This window comes from Pseudorasbora parva, chromosome 2, assembly GCF_024679245.1.
Source record: "Pseudorasbora parva isolate DD20220531a chromosome 2, ASM2467924v1, whole genome shotgun sequence".
Classification (NCBI taxonomy): domain Eukaryota; kingdom Metazoa; phylum Chordata; class Actinopteri; order Cypriniformes; family Gobionidae; genus Pseudorasbora; species Pseudorasbora parva.
Window position 1 is genome coordinate 40,221,732 of NC_090173.1, and position 19,550 is coordinate 40,241,281.

Genomic DNA, 19,550 nt, shown 5'->3' on the forward strand with positions numbered 1-19,550 from the left:
TACTTATGCTTAATATATTTTCTTAATATATATACATTTTTAGGATCGTTTGATTTTTGAAAGTACAAAAGAACAGCATTTATTTGGAACATAAATCTTTTTGTAACATTATAAATGTATTTACACTCACTTTTGATAAATGCATCCTGAATGACCTCCCTTTACGGTAATGTATACGTGTTGGGGAATGTCACTTTTAATAGAAATGCATCATATCACTTGATTGAAAACAAGGTGGTTTTATACATTACATAGCATTTTCGCTCTTTCTGAACAGTATTGCTTGTCTTGCGGTTTTAGCCATTTTCTCCCCACATGTAACATTATGGCAGATACCCTAAATCCCTCTCTGAGCCCCTGCTACACCATCTCTCTTACAGCAGTCTGTTTCCTCTGAGAGATACAAAGCTTGAGTGAAGCAGCTGTTTCAACCAGCAGGTTTGAAGTTCTCTCAGAGGATCTCTCATCCTCAGTTCAAGACACAGCACATATGGAACAGTCTGAGGCAGTATGAATGGGATGGTACCAGAACACTTAACATCAGCCAACTCATCAGCTTTTTTTAGGATGAATACTGATTACGTTTGTTTCAGAGTCTGCTAACCAATAGGTAGAACTAATTTGCTGTTTTGTATCAGATTTTTGACAATAATGATTTATATTAAGACAATAAAAACAATTTGCATCATAACTGTCTTAAAGGGATCGTTCACCCAAAAGTGAAATTGACTCCATGATTTAAAAGCAGGTGCCAAACAAATCCGTTTCTCCGCATTAACCCCGCCCACTTTCTCCGCAAAAAATTCTGACCAATCAGACAAAAGTTGTTGGACACCCGCAAGGAAAAAAAGTTCTGCTCGGGCGATGTGTTGAAAACAAGCTGCGAGAACTCCCAAAACAGGGCTGCGAGAACAAAATCACGTAATTTTGTTATGCAGCCAGCCCTGGGAGCGAGAACTGTTTTCTGTTCTTGCGGAGTATGTTGTAGCCTTTAGCCAGAACATTTTTTATATAACTCCGATTGTATTAATCTGAGATATACACCTAGGATAACTTGAGTCTTGAGTCAGCTGTTAACAAACCCAAGTCAAGTTCCAAGTCCTTTTGTTTTGTGACTTAAGTGCGACTCGAGCCCAAGTCGCTTACTGGAGTTTTTAATTTTTTGTTTTAGGTGAACTATCCCTTTAACAATAACATTATTTTTTTAAATAATGTTTTTATAAACATAATACTTATTATAAATCAGAATTTTTTATACAAATACTACTATGACCAATAATACTATTTATAATAATAATAAATTATACTATAAGTAAAACTATATTGTTTTAATTATTGTTGTTGTTATCATCACATTACAATAAATTATTATTATTATTATTATTATTAATAATATTATCATCAATTATACTACATAATAGACTATATTACTATAACAACAACAGCAACAACAATAAGGTAGAAAGCATAGCAGTATAATAACAATAGCATTACTTTTATACAATGTTATTATTTTACAACTACTATATTACCATAACAAAAATACATAACAATAATTAATAATAATAATTCATATCATCACTATTACTTGTATTATTATTAATAATAAGTATCATCATTATGTTGTTTTATTATCCAACATAAAATATTTTTTCCATTTTAAAAAAATATATATTTTTGGTATTTTATGACTCATTGTTTTGCTTAAATAACTATTTGTCCCCACATATACATGAATGGTGGCCCATGGAAGAATCAGAAAGTGTAGAAATGTGGGATATAGTGAGAAGCACTAAAGACTGTGTATGGGTTGTTGTGAGTAACTCACATGTACTCAGTAACAGGAGCGTTGCTGACAGTGTGCGCTCCTGCGGGGATGCTGGTCTCACTGCCGTAGCTGCTGCCGCAGCTGTAAAGGCTGGGCATGTGCACTCGGTACAGGTTGTCATGATTCTGTCTGCCTCCATGAGCCATGGACTCCTCCTCACTGTCCTCATCAGGCCTGTTCGCACAAACACACACAACATACAAATACATTAGCTGGAACAAGCCTTGCATCAACTGCTTTTATATTCAAACTGACAGATCCTTTCCTATATCATCATTATTATTATAGTCTTTCAACACAGCCCAATGTCACGCAAGTTGTGAATTGCTATGATGTTGCCTCACTGAAAGTGCGAGTCATGATCGCTGTGGGAGTGCGAATTGACGGTGAGTAAAAGTGCCAGTTAGCAGTGTTACATACAGCAAGATAGCAGACAAGCAGTAAAAACTCAGATGGGAGCCCTCAAGGCAAACAACAACACAAATTTGAGAAATGGAGAATACACTAAGAATAGGGAAGAAATGATTAATCCTATTCAAATGTTGCGCAATATGTCCAACTGTGCATTAATAAATTCTATCTGATCTTGACTATCAAAGCATCACACTGTGGTATGAACAGCAGAGGGCGATCTCAGCTGTGTCTCTGATGGCAAACAGGAAGAGCACATGCGTGCGTCTGCCATCCCAATTAGTCTGGTTTGTTTCAGCCACAGTGTGTAATCCGCTCTTCTCCATTTATTTTTCAGTGGGAGGACAAATCATATGAGGGAAAGCTCGGAATCACACAAATACCTGCATCATTGACTTCATTACACTTAACAGACCACTAACAGTTTGTTCTCCTGTGCCTGCTGATCGATGATCGGATTGGACATGATCAGGAACAGAAGGTGACGCATCTATAGTGCTATAGCTTAATAGAGAATAATGAAAAAGCTGATGGTAACCAGAGGAAGGTAAACACTACCGCCAGGGCTGTAAAACAGTGTGACACTATACATATACAGATAAGGGACGTCCCCTGCTGGTCATTGGTGAATGTTGAACAATAAAGAGTTGAGTTTGATGAACTCTGTTTACAAAAGAAATATATACAGCTATGGAAAAATTTAAGAGACCACTTAACATTGATTTGTCAATGTAAAGTGGTCTCAAATTTTCCAGAGCTGTATAAAGAGAGGGACTTTATGTATCACTATTCAATGTACAATAGTTTAGCTTCTGTTCTAGTGTAGCTAAAACTAGGCATTACCACAACTTGCCATAAAGTGTGGTTGCATTTTTGTCTACAAAGGTGCATTTATCAGAGATGATCTAGTGCACAACATGAAGACTTGTTCACATCAAGTCAGAGTTTTCAGTATAGTTTAATGACAAAAAAAATCTCTTTCTATGCAGAAAGAAAAACATGAAAACTGTGTAATGAGCTTTTCGGTTTACCACTTTTGTGCCATTTATTTGCAGCAGATTAGCATCAGAAAAGACTTTAACCCTCAAATTTGATTTCTGATAAAACTATATTTTAAAATACTGGTTAATCTATCATTTTTTTCTTTTCTTGAAATAGGCTATATTCTCATGATTTTCTCATTTAGGGTAATGAAAACATCTGTATCAAGTCTCAACAATTCTTTGCTGTGGATTTTTTTATTTTTAATATATGGCAAATTTGAGTGCTTATTGCATGGTTAAAAACAGCTGAACAGACAAGTTAAAAACAAAATATTTTAAATGAATTCATTTACATTTATGCATTTGACAGATGTTTGTTTTTCTGAAGAAATGTATTTTCATACATTTAAAAAAAAAAGTTAAAATAAATATAGAAAAATAGTTAGAATATTGCTGTAAACTCCCGATATGCATTTTTTTTGTAACGTGCTGGTGGATTTACAGCATATGAGAAGTCACCCATCATTGCATCATCATAACGACTGAGATACAGAAAGAAGTATCAAAAAAATGTATAGACCTAAAAAAAGACGATGCACTCATATTACTATGAATGGGAGAAAGTGCAAAGTCCCACCTTCTAAGTAAAAGAGCCAATCGAAGAAACATCCAAAAAAATAAAATAAAAATGTCAGTGACCTGAGATACACATGCACATTGGCTGGACCAGTCTGGAAAATTCAGTTTTTTTTGTTGTTGTCATGATTTGAGCGTTTAGAAACAATTTACGAGAAAGTTGCTGACAGATTTCGTTGGTGATTTCACATTTCATCATAAGCTTGGTGAACAGCTTTGGAGAATTTTATGTTTCCCCATACAAAGAGATAAGAGTTGTACTTCCATGACTGAAAAAGCTGCCCGGGAGGCATTTTAATATATGTCCAGAGGGAAATGACTTGCCTTAAAGGATTAGTTCACCGAAAAAGGAAAATTCTATCATCATTTATTCACTCTCATTTTGTCCCAAACCTGTATGAGTTTTTTTCTTCTTCTGCTGAACACAAAAGAAGATATTTGCAAGAATGTTTGTAACCAAGCAACTATTCACTACCATAGTATTTTTTCCTACTATGATAGTAAATGATTGATTTATCTGCTTGGTTATAAACATTGTTACAAATATCTTACTATTCTTTGTTAATATTCAATAGGTCTGTTTATTCTTTTTATAACTGTTTTAGTTTAACTTTGTTCTTATTATATGTTCATTTGAGTTAAATATGAGGAGTAAAAACTGGGTTTGATGTAAATAGCAAGTTTGACAAAAAAGGTTTGAGTATGTAGAAATCTGTTGAAAGGCATGATGAGTGAAAATGGGTTTACCAAGAAAGCTTCTTGAGTAAAAATCCCAGAGTAGTGATTGAAATTGATGTTATGAACATCAATTAAGAAAGAAGAAAGAATTAAGAAAGAAATGAATGAGAGGTGTTCTAATTAAGATGGTACATGTATGTAGACTGTAAACTGAAGACATTTTTATTTTAGACCACTATTTTGTATTTGACCATTTTATTTTATTGTTTATTTTTTAATTGTCTTTATAGCTGTTTTGATTCTCCTTGTTTTTTATTTTTTAATTCTTACACATGGTATTCTTATTTCTCATTCATGTGTTACCACTATTTTAATTCATTTCTATGTAAAACACTTTGAATTGCCATTGGGTATGAGATGTGCTATACAAAATAAATAAATTAATAATACAATGTGACTGACCATATTTTAAGCTTTTATTATTATAAAAAAAAAAGAAAAAAAAGAAAAGTACTTCATTTTTTAAATCAGGAACAAAATGTCTGAGTGCACCATTAAAAGCGCACAATGTAACTTTTCTGTCTTCTAGAGGGCGTCTATTCAAAACAAAGGCGTAGTTTGATAATGCCAAGATTGAGCTCATCATGTTCATGGATGTGCTTATTAACGTTAATGTATTATGTATGTATACAATATACAGTATACAATAATGTATTAAGCATAGCAGGACCGATTGTTGTAGAGCTGAGCAAGGCCGCTGGAGCGATTGTTGAGCAACACGCGGCTTGCGAGCAGCGGGACTTTTATTATGACGACGGAACAGTCGCCAGCGCTATTTCCGCTATTCCGGTCATGAGTATCATATTAGACACATTTAAGTGTGCTTAAAATCATGTTATGATGTTACTCTGTGCGTTCACTCAATGGCTACCGTGACACTTGTTCACACTGCTAAGTGTAAGGCCGGAGTCACACTGCAAGCGTGGTGTGAGCTGGCCGTTTCTGTTGCGTATCATCCGCGGGGCGATCTGCCAGGCGTTTTCTCTCTCTTTGCACACCAGAAGCGTGTCTGACGCGGCGCTGCTGCTATTAATGCACAGGAAAGCCCTATACTTCATGTTAAATATAAATATATATTGCCTATTGATACAGCAAAGACAACGTCGGCAGTAGCCTATTGATCATACATATCTATGGTATTGACGGCAAAATAGGCTACAGAATATTTCGTTCTGGTTTAATATTTCAAAATCGATTATTATTACAATTAGACCTATCTCTGCATTTATGTTAACCTACAGACTTTCAAACATGAAAATGTCATTTATTAATATGTATTCTTGTCAAAATGGCATATAAACATCTTTTCCTATTCTATTTTGCCTGGAAACACTTCCAACATGCTCGCGTGTTGCGTGAAAAATAGGCTCCTCTTCTATTTGAAGCATGCATGCGTTTTCCACGTGTGTCATGCAGGCAGTGTGCAAGCTCTAACTGGTTAAAATGGGAGCCGAAATAAAAACGGACACGCCACGCAGCCGAGACGCACACGGCACGCCTGCAGTGTGTCCCCGGCCTAAAGGGCTTCTGCCAAATAAAATCGAGGGTAAGGCAGATATGGCAATTGACGGGCTACTGCCTCAGATGTCCCGCAATTTTCTCACAATTTACAAATAGTTGGAAACATTTGGGATATTGTAAGCACTCAACTGAACAAAATATATAACACTGGCCTAGTGTTTTTTGGATATTTTACTTCAACACTATTACATATGCACTTTTAATGTCAACAAAAAGTATTTGAGTGTAAAAACGCATGCACAAACTTTTTTCCAACACTCCGTACAGTTCTACCTCAACATTACACTGCCTGCCACAGCTGCCTAAACTCATATTCACAAACTGCTAATTATCTATAATGAAGAGGTAGTGTGAATAGCTGTGTACCATGAGACGCACACTCACGAGTGTGATGATAATTACATAATGTGCCTAAGCTGGCGTCTTTGTCCTTTCTATCTCTCCCAGTGTAATCCTGTTTGCCTGACGCAAGCCTGTCCTAGCAGAGCAGCAGCATAGGTCTAGGCCGGGGAATTATTACAGTTTATGTAATTATGGGAGGAAGATGCGAGCGATTCCCACACAGAGCGTTTGAAAGGAAGGAAAAAGTGGGGAAGAGAAGGAACGATGCAGCTGTTTCCGTTTAGCTCTTGACTGTAGAGTGTGATGGGGGCATGAGGTATCTGACCACAGTCTTCGCAACAATGCCCACGGACACACAAACATATCACTAACCATTTCCACTGTTGTTTTATCTTTGGTTTAATCCTCTTGAGTGCATTTAACTACACACTTTTGGATGTTCCAATGAATCAATGCGTCATGCCAAAAGTATGCATGGGAAAAGAACAATGTTTTATGCCAATAACAAAACTGCACCTTTCACTGTGAAGCATAACACAAGCCAGATAATGCTTATAAAATGCTTTAAAGCAGTGGTATGACTACAGAAATATACAGTATAAGGTCACTAACAGATGCATACTCTTATTAAAAAATGGTATGTATACTAAGGTAGACAGGGAGACAAGTTATACAATATTTTATCAGATAGAAATTGTAAAAAAATCTTTTCCATAATCTTTATCTAGTAAATCATGAACAACTTGAAAATTCACTGGCTTTTAGCAACTTTAGCAACACAGAGTGATTATTGACTATAAATAAACATGATGATTACAATACATTATAACATTATTTGGACCATTTTTTTATACAGATCTCACCTTTTGCCATGCCATGTGTGCGGCACACTGCAGATGACAGAGGTGAACATGAGAGCTGTGATGAATGAGAACAGCACCAGGTAGATCAGACCCTCCAGTCCATCATAACACACTCCAGTCAATGCCTGCACATAATCCTGCAGAGAAAACAGATAGAGGCAGCATTAAACGCACAATCAATCACAGCAATTCCTTCATAAACCTCAGTCTGGGAAACCCTGATGTAATGTAATGTTTAATGAACTTCATATTATTGTTAGCAAAGAATGGAATATATACGTCTGTATATAAAAAAAATATATTATTTTTATCTGTGTATTTTTATATCAATATGGTACAAGATTATTCCATTTAAATCTTAAAGTAGTCCAATTATACTACATAAAATGTGCAATGTAATAGATTATAACTAAATTTTTTCTCTTGGAATTTAGAATGAGTGATGAACTACAATTTAGTACAAGTAAATCTAGCACTGCTCGCATGAAACAGCACGGATACAGAAACCAGCCTGTGTGTTGTGTTTGTGGATAATAAAAACGGAGATTAAAAAAATCTGTATAAAAAAAACTCCCCAGTGCTAGACTCTCTAACTGAGAAGTTCTTGCCATAGATGGCACCATATGCTTCAGAGAGATTTTTAATAATAAATGCTGACCGAACTGCAACCAGACCTACACATGCTGCTATCAGAGAAACATGGCAGCGTCTCCTTCCTCCAAATTACAGTCATTATTAACTGCAAAATTGCTCTATTTGTAATTACTGCCGGTGCTGTTCTGCATCTCCAGCACAAACTCTCCCACATATAGAGCAGATGTACGGCTTGGACAACTGGGAAGCATGTTATTGCTTTCGCAGTATGAAAACACCATTAATAATGTATAATACGTTTCCAAAAAAAGTCCATATTTTATCTGTTACTTTCTCTTCTCGTGGGAAGGAGATGCATTTTCAGGACCACCCACACAGAAGTCCTCTGTCTTCCAGCCCTGAGGAGGAACTCTGAATACTTACATCTCCATCTTGGAGAAAGGACAGTCTCTTGACTGCAGTAGTAAGTGCTGGTGAGGTTTAAAGCAGATAGAAGATATATACACACACACACACACAGACACACACACACGTGTATGCAAGTGTTTGTTTGCGAGTGGATTGCATGCCCCTGGTTTTTCATGTCAACAGAAGCCCACAGGTTGAGGTTAAAGTGAAAATGGTGGCAAGCTGTGCTTTACTTCGCATTAGAGTGGAACCAGATGTGCAAAGTGGTCAAATACTTTGAAAAAACAACAAACACCATTTCTTACCATATGCAAACTGCGGCAGTCCACTAGTGCAGTGAGCTGGTGCAGTCCAGCCTCAGTGGTGTTCAACCCCCTCTGAATTTGCTCAAGGTTTCCCTAAAATAATAGGAACACAGTTATGGTTCATCTAAATGCAATATCTAAACAGATATAATTATTACATACACTACCATTCAATAACTTGCTGATCATTATTTTTTCAATCAAAATATGGTATAACAGTATTGCGAAATATTAAAATTAATGTTTAATATATTTTTAAATGCAATTTATTTCTGTGATGACAAAACAGCACCATAACTCCAGTCTTCATTGTCACATGAACTTATTAATGTGCTGCTTAAGAAACATTTCTAATTATTATCACTGTTGAAAACATTGACTAACATTTTCGATAAATAGAAAGTAAAAAAGTAAAAAAATAAAATAGAAATGTCTCTTTTACAAATGTCTCCTTGCTGAATAAAACTGAACCCAAATTTTGAACAGTAGTGTATATATTACGCATAACACATATCTACATTTCAGAATTCAGTTCATTTATTCAGTTTTTATGAGTCCAGCATATGATGGCAGCAAACACATGTCAAACATTCACATAGAAGGACGTCAAAGAAGAGCGGCTTGTTTTCTTTCTTTTAAAGGCTCAGGGTTGTGTGAGGTCTAAGTTGTATGAAGCTGCAGTGGTAAACGGATTTTGTCTGGTTCTAAGGGTGAAATATATCCATTGATTCAGCATTTTACTCTAAACGCTTGTGTTCGAGCGAGAGGGCGGCTTTATTTCTCACATGTACAGAATGTCAGCCTCACTTTGTGCCAGAACACACACAGATGCTGCACAATGAGAGGCCCAGGGGGAAAGAACACAACACAAACGTGCACACATAAAGGACCTGCCAGCTTTGTGACATTTGTATATCATGGATTGTGGGAAATGGGCCATACATACACACACACACGTGTAGATACCTACATACAAGTGCTCACCTTTGTTTTGGGGTATTCTCGGACTGCAGAGCGAAGCAGTTCTGATACGTCGTCCTGCATTTCGACCAGTGCTTTGTGACTTCCTGAAAGCTTCTACAAAAAGACAAAAAAAAAGAAAAGAAATGAGTTATATGATCTGTGCAAATGTAATCTTATAGATTAGCTTTTACTCCTCAAATAAACTTGTTTTAAATTGAATATAGTTCTCAACATTTGCATTCTGCATTTTTAGGTTCACTAAATTTTTTTGACAACAAGAGCACAGAGAGGGAAAAATATAGGAATCTGGTTATTTTCATGTACTAAAAGTAACAAAATTATTACTTATTCACACTCAGTCACATGATCCTTCAGAAATCACTCATATGCTGATTTGTTGCTCAAGAAACATTTCATGTTGAAAACAGTTTCATTAATACTTTGTGTAAATGACGATAATGATACATGTTTTTCAGGATTCTTTGATGAACTGAAAGAAAATATAAATATTTAGCTTATATATCTAAGGAAGCTTATTGCATTCACTTGAGAAAAAAAATCTACTCTGTTTTTCTGAATTAATGACTTAATTATCTCAGAATTATATTTTTTTCTTGAAAACAAATATTTTGTTCTGTTTTTCTGAATTAATGCTTTATAAAGGATTGGTAATGAAAAATATAATAAATAGTGATGATGATAGTAGTAGTAGCGATGATGGTAATGATGACAGTGATGTAATAGTGGTAATGCTAATAATGATAATGGTGTTAATAATAATAATGCATGTTCTTCCCAATATACATTGGGAATATCATATTAAATTAATGTCAATTAGTGCTGATTGTGTGGAGTTAAGGGTAGGCATAATACGCTTCCGCCTACACCTTTGGTCAATAAGAGTGTAAACTATTTATTTTTTAAATTTATATATGTACATTCATATACCCAATTGTATGTATGTACCTGTATGACTTTCCTTTGTAAAATTACTGCAACTGGAATTTTGCTTGTTGACAAAAACAAACAAACAAACAAAAGAACAAATAATAATAATAATAATAATATATTATATATATATATATATATATATATATATATATATATATATATATATATAACACATTTAAAACTGGAATTTTTATACTATATATATAAGCACACGCACACACAGGCGTTAAGAGCTAGACAGGGTTGTACAACTGCCACTTTTCTGCCCAGTGTAGAAATATTTCCTCAGAGTTCATTCCCCACTGCACACTGCACTGTTAGTAATGCAGCAGAAGATGCATAATGCAACAGTGCATTTACACACAGCAGCAAAAGTCACTACAGGCTCTTGCACCTGGCCATTAAGGACATTTTAAAGTGTGTCACAGAGTATTCCAAGAGCAGAGGTCTTGAAAACATGAATATTTGAGATGGCAAATAGCTAGTGTGTCAACTTTGTCAGTCAACAGTTCTACAATGATAGGCTGGAAAATGTGCTGACATTCGCTGAGAAAGAAGTAGTGAAAGTACATGTACTCTTTTACAGAGTGAACAGGAGACTTTTGGTTACAGTGTTACTTACGGGCAACATACTAGAAACTAACTTCTGAAGACAAAAGACAAAAGCTAGAACAAGCTTAAAGCAGGTTTGTTTTGGTAGTCAGTGTTACATGCGGCCATGCACGAATGCATTACATGCCCAACACAGCACCGCCCCTACCGTCATTTTGCTTTTTTTTATATATTTTTTATAGAAATAAAAAACATTTAATTCAGTTCCAATTTCACTTATGTGACCAGAGTGAGACGAGATGACTGACAAGACAGTGGCAGAGGATTTGGTCATTAACAAATATCTTTCTTTGGATGAGGCGTTAAAAAGAGGTCCTCTCTGTGGCCATTGAAAAAATACAAATCCCATGGCACCTAGGGGTGTAACCCCGGTGTTCTGGCCAAATTCCCTTCATTAGCCCATATCAATCATGGCCTCCTAATAATCCCCATCCACTGAATTGGCTCCATCACTTTCTCTTTTCTCACCGTGACATCCCTAGGTCCAAGCAGCTATCATGAAGTTGAGCAGAAAGTATGAAGGAAAAAAAAAAAAAAAAAAAAAAAAAAAAAAAAAAAAAAAAATCACACAAACGCTGTTCTGACATTGTTCCATAATTATACTGCCTTAGAAGATTAGAATTTGACCAAAACAAAGTGTAAGCAGGCATTGTATACACAATTTAAAACCTTGGGTCTCTGTAATAGAAATGACTGCTTCTTTTGAGCAACAACAAAATCGAAAGTATTGTATAACGTTACAAAAGATTTCAATGTCTTTACCATTTCAAATAAATGATGTTCTTTTGAACTGCCTATTAATCTAATGTATCATGGTTTTAATAAAATATTCTGAAAATTCAGCTTTGCCATTACAGCAATAAATGCAATGTTAGTAGTATAATTATAAAAAAATACTAGTATATTATAACTAAGCAGTAATTTAAATATTTTAGATAATACAGTTTTTTTACTGTATTCTTGATGTTCCTGGGTGACATTTTAAGCCTAAAATGAATATCCATTTGAATCATTTTCTGTCTCAAATGTGAATCAGGCAGAGCTCATCTATATGCTGCATGAAAACTGGCAGAAGTCCATTTAGAAGCATCACCTGACAAAGTACAGCGTTCAATCTCCATATGGGCATTACCCTTCATTCAAATTAAATGACATCAAGACAATGGAGCGGTCACTGACATAATACATCAATCATGATCAGTTAAGAGCTGTGATTTGTTTGAATTATGCACATGCATTAGTCAAATAAAGACTTTGAGACAGACTCCATTAACTAAAGGGAAAGGCAGGAAGCCAAAAGAGCACACATTTCCACCGAGCCACTCGCAACGAGAAGAATGCTAATGTACGGGGACAAACGAAGCAGGGGGGCGGCACTTCCTATGTAATGGAGTGTGAGAAGGGAGAAGGTTGGCTGTCCTCCAAACACCAGTGAGATCTCTCGCTGTCTATCGTTTCCACAGGCAACTACATGCAGCATCCTTTCCACAATGAAATAAAACTCTTTACAGAAACATCAACATTAATGGTCACCTCAACACCTCACATTAAATGCACAGGATTGAGTTACCTCTCTCAAAGCATCAGTGTTCAGCATCTCAAATCATTTTAGGTAAACTGAATTAAAGCTGAAATCAATTAAATTATAAATATCAAGTGAAAAATTATAACATTTGACCAATTATTAAAAGTGACAAAAAATAAGTTAAAGCTAAACAGATATTACAAAAGTGAATAAAAAATGTTGATGAACAACATTTCAAAGGGGTGAAGAGCGCTGAAGAGCGCTGAAGAGCGCAGAAGAGCGCAAGATGAGCAATTTAAGTTATAAAGTATATTTTATATATATATATATATATATATATATATATATATATATATATATATATATATATATATATATATATATATATATATATATATATATATATATATATATATATATATATATATATACACACACACACACACACACAAATATGTATATAAAAAATATACTTTGTTTTTCTTTTGAAAATTACAGATGTTTTTTGGTTGCAATGGAAGTCAATGGTGAGGAGAAATCATTTAATGTTTTCCTCAAATTTAATGAAAGAAAGATGGGGTGAATAAAATATCAGGGCTTTGGAATTTTTAAGTGAACTAATCCTTTAAGAAAATGTGACTCAAATAATTAAACGGATATAGTTACCTGTTGGAAGGGGTTGACCTGACCCACGTTACATGTGAGGTAATACTGCAGGATATCTGTGTGTTAGAGAGAGAGAAGGGGGGGGGGGGGGGGGGTGAAGAGATGAAATGATAGGTCAAAAGCCATGACATGAAAAAAAAATCAGCATTTAACATCTGAATGAAGCGTTTGGGGAACGTTTTCTCCCCCATTTGCTTGCCTGTACAAACGTATTAAAATTCAACATGTAAAAGCAAGTTGCACAACCCTTTGTTGTCCTATAACAGATTGAAACGGCATTTTAAAAAAAACAAACAAAAAAAACATTGTAGGGCGGGACTTGATTTGTCCATGGGGAATTGATTTGATATTGGTTCATCTCATGTGAGTGACAGGTTGCCCCACCCTTGAGTCGGTAAACACGTTGTAAGGCCGCCCAAATCGTCCCAATGGAGGCCAACGATCGGCGGTTGAAGGTCGCTGCGCGTTCGTCTTTTCAGCGGGGAAAAGGGGATTTTATTCCAATTCCTCGTTAATCTGACTCCATTTAATCATAATTTAGAATTTAGGTTTGAATGCCAATTGGTTATTTGGTCATTTATATTTAATAGTTTAACTACACATTTAATTATTCCGTTCAACCCTTTGTTGAAATTATGTCCGTTCATAACCTGAATAATTCCAGAGCAAGTCAGAATCAATCAAAGTATAACAATTTATTAGCAATCAGGTAAATGTATAACGCCAATTACATAATCAATTCAAAGGTATACTTCACATCAAATACCCTAAAGTAAAGAATGAGATGTATACCGGACTTATCAAGGTTACATAATGCTGTATGGGTTAAAACGTCCAGCATTACGGGCTGACCTGAGTACAGTATCGAGCCCTGAGCTCTTTGCAACATTTCCTTAAATACCCAGAACCAGATACCTACCCAGAACCATTTGAAACTCTTTCAAATGGAAACACGAGTTCACAATAGGAATTTGCATTGATCAGGTCCTATAGACCTGATTAGAAGAGAGGCCAAATGGCTGAAAACCACACCCACCATACACCAAGGAAAGATATCTTTAAACCCTTAAAACATTTATGATGTTCTAGTTTACTTCTGTGGAGTAGAGATATTTGTACCAGTCGCACTGAGACATTTCAAATGATATCAAACACATATAATACTGTATCGTGAGGATTGACATTGTAACAAAGAGATTTCTGGTGCATTTCAGGTGATCTCAAGTTTGGGGGAGCAGTAGTTTGGGGGAAGTTTCATGTGAAAGGAAAGGCATGTAAATTAGAGTCATTCATAGATGGTTCACTCAGTGTGATGTCGTCTCGGACAGAGACTCTAACTGTATGAATGAGTTCAGATGCTAATTTCCTTTGTTTTCTCAGAGCGATTAGACATTTCCAGCATCTACTAGCTTTTTCCAGCCTTACAACGTCATCGAAAATATGTCGCTGCAAGAGGTAGGGGGAGTTGTTTCTACTAAAGATATGTGAATTTGAAAAACAAAAATTATCCTGTAGAATTGTGGGTTTTGATTTAATTACAAACCAGCAACATGCTAAAAATATTTTATCATCTCTTTCTGTTTCACATCACACACTGACACACTATCGCTTTCTGACCACAGAACACACAGCAGCCATGTCAGGTATTTGAGCAGTTATATTTCCAACCACCAACCACATTAGATTCAGTCCATGACTGCCTTACTCACCCAAGATGAGACTAACCTCTAATTTCTCATTTGTAGATGAGAGTTTCCCAATCACTGCAAAGGAATCAATAACTAATCCTACCTATAATGGACTTTGTTTGCACCAATATTAGAGGAAAATCTGTGGAAAGGTTTTTAAAATTCTAAAACAAGTTACAATTAAGTTTAGCACACTCTTATTGGCAGCTGAAATCATTAAATATTTAAATAGCCAAAATACTTAAATTTAAATGTAGGCTTTCAGTCTTGGGGTGCCCAGGAGGTTCTCCTCAGGAAATCTCACTCAACTGGACATTAAGAATTGCATATGCTTGTCAGTAAATGTGTATCAGCAATGGGTGTCATATTTATCACTTATAATAATCACTAGTATGAAAAGTGTTGGGATGGTAGAAAAGGAGCAAATCTTCTAAGAGCTTTAAGTGATAGTTTACCCAAAAATGAACATTTGATGTCTATCTGCTTACTCCCAGGGCATCCATGATGTAGATGTGTTTGTTTCTTCAGTAGAACACAAATGAAGATTTTTAACTCCAACCGTTGCTCGTATAATGCACGTGAATGGGGTCTAATTCTAACTATACGAGCAACGGTTGGAGTTAAAAATCTTCATTTGTGTTCTACTGAAGAAACAAACACACCTACATGTTGGATGCCCTGGAGGTAAGCAGATAAACATCACATTTTCATTTTTGGGTGAACTATTCCTTTAAAGTTATCTAATGAGTAAATAAAAATCATCATAAGTTGCTCACACTCATGTTGCCCCAAACCTTTTTTTTCTTCTTCTGTTGAACACAAAATATGGTATTTTAAAGAATGTTTGTAAGCACTAAGCTAAAAACAGACAAAGTGCCTTTTTTTCCTGCTATGGAAGACAATTGTACCAACATTCTTTAAAATACAATATTTTGCGTTCAACAGGGGAAAAAAAGAAAGAAAAAAAAGTCATACAGGTCAGTTTTTTAATATTGTTATTATTTCAAATAAAAATATCTTACTGACCACAAAGTTTTGAGCAGTAGTGTCAATCAAAGCGAACATGCAATGAATCTGACGTGTGAATGTAACAATGTAGAGTGCAGCGGCGATCCAGACTGCAGGGTTAAAAAAAAAAAAAAATGAATTCTATTACAGGAAATACTAATTCAAACAGTCCTCTCACAAACCTCCACACGCCAACGCAGATGGAGTCTTGGGCCATCTTCATGCGCAGCTTGCAGCGGATTTGCGTGGATGTGATTCAAAAACAGACACATGCGTCAGAGTGGTGGGTTTTTTGAGGAGGAGTGATGCTTTCATCACTATCATTACACACGTGGACACGCACATGGCAGTGGTCATAGGCAAAAGCGCCAGCAGTGGTGCCTGTAAAACCTGCTTATGTACAAAACAATTCTCCCGTCGCATACAACCGGCTTCCCAGATTGCCATATAAATGGTACGATTATGGCAATAATGAGGGGAATAAAGTGGCCTCTCAATTATATCCATGGATGGCTGTATACAAAAGGCTGATGTGAGCGGCATTCGTTTATAGTGTGCTAGTATAGTTCATGGCTGGATTTATAGGTTGTAATAGTATTCATTCTGAGTGAATGGCCTCCAGTAATTGGATCCAATATTGGGTGACTGCAGATGCCTTTATGAAACTAAGACAACGGACTGACTTCCAAAATTGATCGGAGAGGAGGCTAAGATTAAATCCCACTCCCGCTACGATGAGTGCAGGCTGTAAAAGATCCTAATTCAAGCGAGGCAGGGAACACGCCTGAGCGCTGACAGATCCGACATGTGAAAGGCTTCTTCAATGATGATCACAAAATTCTTCAGAGACATTGTTATCTGATGAGTAAATAAATGGGAGAAAATTATAGCATAAAAAAATGAAATGCTTTCCTCATTAAAATTAGAAATATGTTTGGACTATTGTCATCTTCTGGGTTTAAAATCAACTTTGAGAGGACGTCACTTAGATGCGATGTGGATAAACATTGTGACGCCCTTGTGAACAAAAATGTGAATTAGTTGGTTAGCCAATAATAACAGATGATTTACATATTGAAGAAGCAACATCATTTAGTCTAAGGGGCTGTTTAAGCCACACTTAAACAGAACATTTTAAATCTGTTTTGGCCGATCATTTACATTTAGGTGCCTGAAAATGCAAACTTTCTGAAAGAGCACATTTTTGAAAACAAATGTCTAAACTACAAAAAACAAGAATTTGTGAAAACTGTGCACATGTGCATTATGTGTTCAGTTTATATTCATGTATACTACTGGCCATTGCCAGCTTCTGACATCGCCAACTACTGGACTATACAGAGCCTTTTTACAGTTTTTTATGCAACAATTATATATGTATGTATGTATGTATGTATGTATGTATGTATGTATGTATGTATGTATGTATGCATGCATGTATATATGTATGTCTGTGTGTGTGCGTGTATGTATGTATGTATGTGTATAATATATATATATATATATATATATATATATATATATATATATATATATATATATATATATATATATATATATATATATATATATATATACACACACACACACAATTATTTATATTCTATTATATATATAAATAACATTTATAAAAATTAAATATATATATATTATTTTTTCTTTTCTATTTTTTCTTTAATTTTTATAAATAATTGTTGCATAAAAGTCTGTAAAAAAGCTCCATATAGCCTCTTTAAACGATTCGACTACACCACAGCACAGATGACATGCTGAAATGCATATGGAGGCTTTCCTCACAGAAGAAACATGATGGCACAGGGACATGCATGCTATTTGTAAGTTCAGATATGTCTGGGTTCTATTCTGGGGAAATGCAGTGGGATGACTCATGAGTTTAGGAAAGTGATGGCCAGAAGGAACACACTCAAAGCTTAACTGATCATTTTTTTTCTGTGCTTTCCACATACAGCTGTAAATGCTTCCGGCTAAATTACTGCTCCAAATCTTATTCTGGACTAAAGGAATGTAAAAGGTGTGAGCTAAAGACTAATGTACACATTTTAACATTCCAGGAAATCAGAACCTTTTATGCTAAAAAGGTTCTATAATGACAAGAAAGAACCCTTTTGGCACTTAAAAAGGGTTCTATATAGAACCTTTTAGGGGTTCCAAATATGTAGGTTTTTAGGGTCCTTTTCTTCTAAGAGTGTATGCTTCTTTTCTCCACACAATAGTTCATAGTGACCATGTCTGACAAGCTCTTAAAAATATCTTAAAAGCATTTTTCCAAGTCTATTCCAAGTCTTCAGAAATCATATGATCATTTTGTTTTAGGAATAGACTCATTTTTTTTTCTTAAATCTTCCCATTCAGAGCTGTTAAACCAAGTAAAGTGTCACAAAGTTGAATATTTTTTTTTGTTGTTGAGCAAGTTACTTTTGAGAAATTTTTTGTGCTTTTGTATTTTTTTCCCCAATTTAAGTTAATTTCAGTTTTAGTTCCAGTCATTTTAGTACCTCAACTTAAAAATGTTATTCCAATTAGTTGCCATCGAACATTAAAATTTTAGTTTCATCTTTTTATCTAATATTTATTTAATTAAAGTATTTTATTTTAGCTTTATTTCAATAAACAAGTACAACTTTTTCAAATAAAAAAGTCAATGGTTTTATATTTAGTTAACAACACTGCAAAGTTCAAAGACTTATATAGTGCACTTCACATGGAGCACTTACATATTTTTTTGTGTGATGTTTGGAGCTTGACTGCACATTGACACTATGAACTTGGTGAGTCAGAAAAAGTCAGGGGAAAAAAGAATCTTAATTCTTCTTTTTAATACCACAGTTGAAAAAAAAACATTTACGAGTGAATAAATAATGGTACAATGTTCAATTTTGGATGAACTATTCCTTTAAGGAGTTATTTTAGAGCAAATGTGAGAAAGACAGAAGATAGGAAGAACAAAGATAAGAATAGAGCCCAGAAGACACAATTTCATGGCTATGTGAAGCTGAGTCACATGGTTTATCATCCCCATCCTTCAGTGGTTTTCTCTTCCTCTACTCTTATCTCTCTCCTGTACTCTGTTCTCCTAAAGTTCTCTTTGCTGTAGCCCTTCTCTTCAAGGCCGACCCACAAATTGATTAATCATAACCGAGGACACAGTTGACATATTGAACCTGCTTATGCTACACTAAACTGACTAAAGCACATATGCATCCAAAAATACACTTCTGCTTATCATTCCCTGACTCCTAATATAACCTCTGCATCTTAAATGAGCACTACACCACAGCCCTAAGTTAATTTGTTTTTATTCAGAGCTCTCGGATACAAACAAAATAAAGTCGCCCTCACAGCGCTCTCAAAAACTCGGTACAATAACACTTCCTGAGCAATCTTTACCTTTTCCTGTCTTATAGACAAGTTTCCATTAATTATTGTTATCAACAAAGTGAATATGCATTTAAAAAAATATATAGTGAAATTTGCTTTCTCTAGCCTG

At 35.2% G+C, this 19,550-nt stretch overlaps 1 protein-coding gene across 1 annotated transcript in view; it reads right to left on the reverse strand.

The window, feature by feature from the left end:
• Positions 1-19,550, reverse strand: part of ttyh3a (tweety family member 3a) — a 79,659-nt gene that overhangs the window by 8,680 nt on the left and 51,429 nt on the right. Inside the window, exons 8-12 of the mRNA XM_067420184.1 lie at positions 13,347-13,402; positions 9,614-9,706; positions 8,630-8,722; positions 7,323-7,459; positions 1,829-2,002 (exon numbers count right to left, since the gene is read on the reverse strand). Of these exons, the coding sequence (XP_067276285.1) occupies positions 1,829-2,002; positions 7,323-7,459; positions 8,630-8,722; positions 9,614-9,706; positions 13,347-13,402 (553 nt within the window). The remainder of the gene's footprint in view (positions 1-1,828; positions 2,003-7,322; positions 7,460-8,629; positions 8,723-9,613; positions 9,707-13,346; positions 13,403-19,550) is intronic.